This window comes from Pteropus vampyrus, unplaced genomic scaffold (genome assembly GCF_000151845.1).
Source record: "Pteropus vampyrus isolate Shadow unplaced genomic scaffold, Pvam_2.0 Scaffold342, whole genome shotgun sequence".
Classification (NCBI taxonomy): Eukaryota; Metazoa; Chordata; class Mammalia; order Chiroptera; family Pteropodidae; genus Pteropus; species Pteropus vampyrus.
Window position 1 is genome coordinate 294,721 of NW_011889123.1, and position 4,413 is coordinate 299,133.

The 4,413-nt window shown below is 56.8% G+C and overlaps 1 protein-coding gene across 1 annotated transcript in view; it reads right to left on the bottom strand.

Moving 5' to 3' along the window:
• The window catches only part of LOC105304451 (zona pellucida sperm-binding protein 4), a 33,407-nt gene that overhangs the window by 6,758 nt on the left and 22,236 nt on the right, over positions 1-4,413 (bottom strand). The window contains exons 3-5 of the mRNA XM_011378513.1: positions 3,017-3,175; positions 2,524-2,670; positions 193-244 (exon numbers count right to left, since the gene is read on the bottom strand). Coding sequence (XP_011376815.1) covers positions 193-244; positions 2,524-2,670; positions 3,017-3,175 — 358 coding nt within the window. The remainder of the gene's footprint in view (positions 1-192; positions 245-2,523; positions 2,671-3,016; positions 3,176-4,413) is intronic.

Consider the following 4,413-nt stretch of genomic DNA (forward strand, 5'->3'; position numbering starts at 1 on the left):
GGGCTCCCTGAGGCCCCTCACGGCCAGAGACAGCGGGAAACAGAGCAGCGTGGACCACAGCAGCCACATGGCGCTCCCTCCCTCCCCGAGCCAGGGCCCTGAGCTCCCTGACGTCCCCTTTATACAGAAGGAATTTCAGCTGCCACCTGCAGGTGGGACTCGTGGGGGGGGGCTCCCTCCAGCTGTGTTCACTTTGGGCCGCGGTCCGCAGCTGCCTCACTTTAAGGAGCACGATCCAGGTGGCCTGCAGAGTCCAGAAAACGTGGTGCCTTTTAGCTCCAAGGGGTGCTCGGTGTGGCACGGCCTTGGCCGGCTCATCGACCTCAGGGGAACTTGCTCTGGAGTCTGGCGTGCCTGGGCGACGCGCTCGGCCGCCCGTGAGCTGCTCCGTGTGGGGAAGACGCTTCCTCTCGGCCTCAGTTTTCTCCTCCGTAACTTGGGCCCCAGAGCTCCCGGCAGGTATGGGCTTGAGGGTTCATAGAAAGTTCTGTGTCACGTGTCTGGCGCCCGGCCTGGCCAGCGCTTGTCAGCATGGTCAGGGCCTTCAAGGATCCTTGTCACCTTTGCCACAGGTCCCAAATTTTCATGAGAAGTCACGGCACAATTGAAGCCTGGCTTAACATCCCAGAACAATTTAAATTCAGTTCCTGAGAAAGGTGGACTTAGAACTCTCCCTGGCCCTGAGAGAATTCTCCCGAAGCGGTGCTGACGAGGCCCAAGCTTTTCTCCGCCATTGCTGTCCCCCTGGCCGCTCCCCAGGGTCGAGGTGAACATGTGGGTTATGACACATATTTCCCAGACTAGTTCTGCCTCCTACGGATATTTTAACGTATCTCACTATTTGTATGTTTCAGTTGTATTTTCACGAGTTTGTGGGGGCTTCTTATTTGCTCGTTTGTGTTTTTGTCCTCATGAGCTATGATTGACATGCTCTGGCCACTGCACGGTGCAGGTCCCGTGTCAGACCAGGTGTCAGAGGCACCTGCAGAGATGAGGGGGTGGGAGGGCATCCCCCTCTGCGAGTCGAGAGCAGGGACTTCCGCCGATGTCCCCAAATGGTCTTCCGAGAGTACTTAGCTTAGAAGTTATCATATGAAAAAATTTCCCAAGTTGACTAAAAAATCTTAGCCAAAGCACTGAGAATTATAAGCTGGTATCGCTAATTCTCTTCGACTAATAAAACAACACATGAGCACGTGTCTTTCCCGGGAAATCGGAGGGCCCATTAACCTCATGGTGACCGTGTCGAGGCGATGCCCTCAGCCCTCAGGATGGGACGCGGCTTCCTGACATCCTCCAGCCAGACTGGGCTTAGCTGCTGGCCCGTCACGTCTCGTGTGCTCGCTCACAGGACTGTCCACGTTGGATTGTAGTGGCCACTTCCATATTCAGCGGCCCCGATAGCAGCGTTGGGGGCAGGGACCGGGCTGTCTGTCGTTCCCTCCTGAACGGCTCGGCCGCAGGTACGCGGTCTTCCAAGTGACGCGGCGACAGCGCTTTCACTAGCGGCCGTGTCGAAAATGCGCCTTCCAGACCTCGCAGGTAGAGATTCCATTTTCAATGACGAGTTCAAAATCAGAGCCGTTAGACAGTTTTTCTTCGAGTAACTATGTGTGTGGCTGCAAGTATGAGAACCGCAGTGAGGACCGGATGAGCGTGAGGTGTCTCAGGAGTTAAAAGGCCAGTCTCCGAGCTGCACGTGTCACTGCTGCTGTCCGGGGCAGGGACGAGACCAGGAGAGCTCGCCATCTCGCTGGTGATGGGAGACGCTGGCACCGCGGTCACGGGGCTTTTTGCCACGGGCGGATCTGGGTACAGATCCTGAGTCATCACTAGCTCTGTGACCGCTCGTCGGTGCCTTACGGTTTTTGCATCTGTAAAGTTAGGATAACACGTCCCTCACACAGGAGGTGTTCTTACAACGAACAGATTGCGAGATGAAATAATGTATGCGCGATGCCTATTACGAAGCTGGCTGCATAATCATTACTCGTTAAATTGTCAGACCAGTCTACGTGCTCGGGAGACAAAGATGAGATGAGGTGCAAACAGGAAGCAGGTGCTGAGCCATGGGCAGCTTTGATTGGTGGGGAGCCTGCGGGACAGCCTGCGCCCGTGGGACCGCCACCCTGGTGAGCTTACGTGCTGACTCTGCTAGAGTCAGGAAACGAACGTAAGTCTGGAACTGTGCTGAGGTACCTGGAAGTCCACCCAGACTCACACGTCACCCCGATACCACAGGGGTCAAGGACGAACCCCCAGGTAAGGCCAGCAGGCCTAGGATGAGGTGATTTCAGGCTCACACCTGTGCTATGTCCCCTGAGGTCATCGTCAATCAACCACTCAATTTCAGGAAAGGAAATGCACTGATAACATGCAAATCACTTCGAAGAGCCCCAGGCTTAACCACTAGAACATTTGCCTCCTATTATCTCAAACGCAAGGGTCTGGGGATATTTTTCTTGAGTCACATTTGAATGTTTCCTTTCAGCCTAGAGACGAGGGTGCAGCTAGCCGGTTTACCAAGTGCCTTCTGCTGACGTGAGCTGCTCCAGAGGTGGGCTGCATTTTCACAGCACCGCAGTCGTCGGGGTACTTCCTGGCGATGGACGTGTCACTCGGGATCCGACACGTACAGCGGTCCCCTTGCTGTGACTGGAGTGTGTCCTCCTGACGGGGGGCTGAGGCGTCAGGTAAATGAAACCCTGGAGAACCCTCAATTTACCTCAAATAATCAAAATTACCCCAGATGCGGAGGGGTCGGCTGAGCCCCTGGTGGGTGCTGACCAGTGAGGAGCACCTGGCTGTCCTCCGCGTGGGGTGATCAGGGCACCCTCTTCAGAGGGAAGATGTCACGTTCAATTTCCGGTAGACACATGTGCTCGCTTCCAGCAAGAAAGGGTGGAGAGCGAGCCGAGAGGCGGGCTCGTCACGGGCCCCCCACCCCCCGCCGTCCTGGCCGCCTTGGCCGCCCAGCACCTGCGCGGCTCGGACTTTGTCACCCCTTCTGTCCCACCCCTTCCTTTGCCACCACGACCGCCACCAGCAGGGGACTGTCCCTCCCCTCTGGCAGGCAGGGGGCCAGCCCGCCGGGCAGCTGTTTAGCCTGGAGCAGTGGCAACACGCTGACTCTCCTCTTTCGGGCCGAAGGTGACGGAGAAGGGAGAGTAGGTGGCTAAAGAAAGAAAAAGCCAAAATTAAGGACTTCTGGGGATTTACCGATAAGTGCGATGTCCGTTTTCTGGCCCATACACGCTGTCTGTGTTGAAATGCTTGTCCCCTTCCTTAACTCTGTTCTTCTGCTTAAAAGCAGGACATCGGTCACTTTGGCTCAGGGCCCACACTAATGGCCTCACTTTAACTTGATTGTTGACATAAAGACCCTATTTCCTAACAAGGTCACTCTGAGGGACGGGCTGAGACCCTAACATGTCCCGAGTCAACTCAAAACACCTCACGCACCATCGTGAAACCAAGTCAGCCCGTTGCCCTTCGTTCTGGGTTATTTTCTGTTTAGACGAAGTGAGAATTGTGTGCCTGCGAATGCCCGTTTCTTTACTTTTATGCTTTTATTTTCTTTTTAGAATTCCTTTTGAAAACTCCCAGCCTTGCTCTGGCTCACCGAAGGGATTGTAAATTCCTTGCCGTGTAGAGGAGGGAGGGGCTCGTTTTGCACCCGGTGGAGTCAGCTGGGCCTCGGGCTGCTCGGTTCAGGGAGCAGGGCGGACGTGGTGAGCGGGGACAGTGACAAGGTGGACAAGAGCAGGCCGCGGGCTCCTTCGGGCCGTTGTCCTACACTCGCACTCAGCTCACCGGAGTCGAGCGGTAACTGTTTACCAGGCCGGTGTCACGTGCTGCGTCCCGTGTCCTCTGTTCTACCCCGACTCGACATAACCAGGACGCGGCTTCGCTTTCTAATCGACCACGTGCCGTTACGTTTGTGGCTCCCAAGGCCCAAGTCCTGGACGCTGCAGCCTCCTCTCTACTTGACCAGGCCCTAACTCCCTGAGGGCGGAGATTCTCCAGGTCAGGCCCCTGGGCCAGCAGCACCCGCCCCCCTGGGGGCTCATCACAGATGAGCCTCAGTCCCTACCTGGCAGGTCGGAAGCTGGCTGTGGGCCCAGCGGTCTCCGCTTGACAGCCTTGCAGGTGATTCTGACACACACTCAAGCTTGAGAGCCTCTGCCGTGGGGTGGAACGTTCCAGGCCCCCGTCTCCAGGAAGCACGCCGTGATCTCCCCGCCGGACGACGCCTTCTCCCTTGGGTTTTCCAACACTTTCAGTCTCTCTCAGGACGGTTAGGCTTCCTGCTCTGCCCCCTCCGGGGCTGGAAGGTCCCGAAGGCCACGGGTCCCACCTTTGTGTCCCCACGTGGCCCTCCGCCCTCCGACGGCGTTTTTGAGGTGCGTGGAC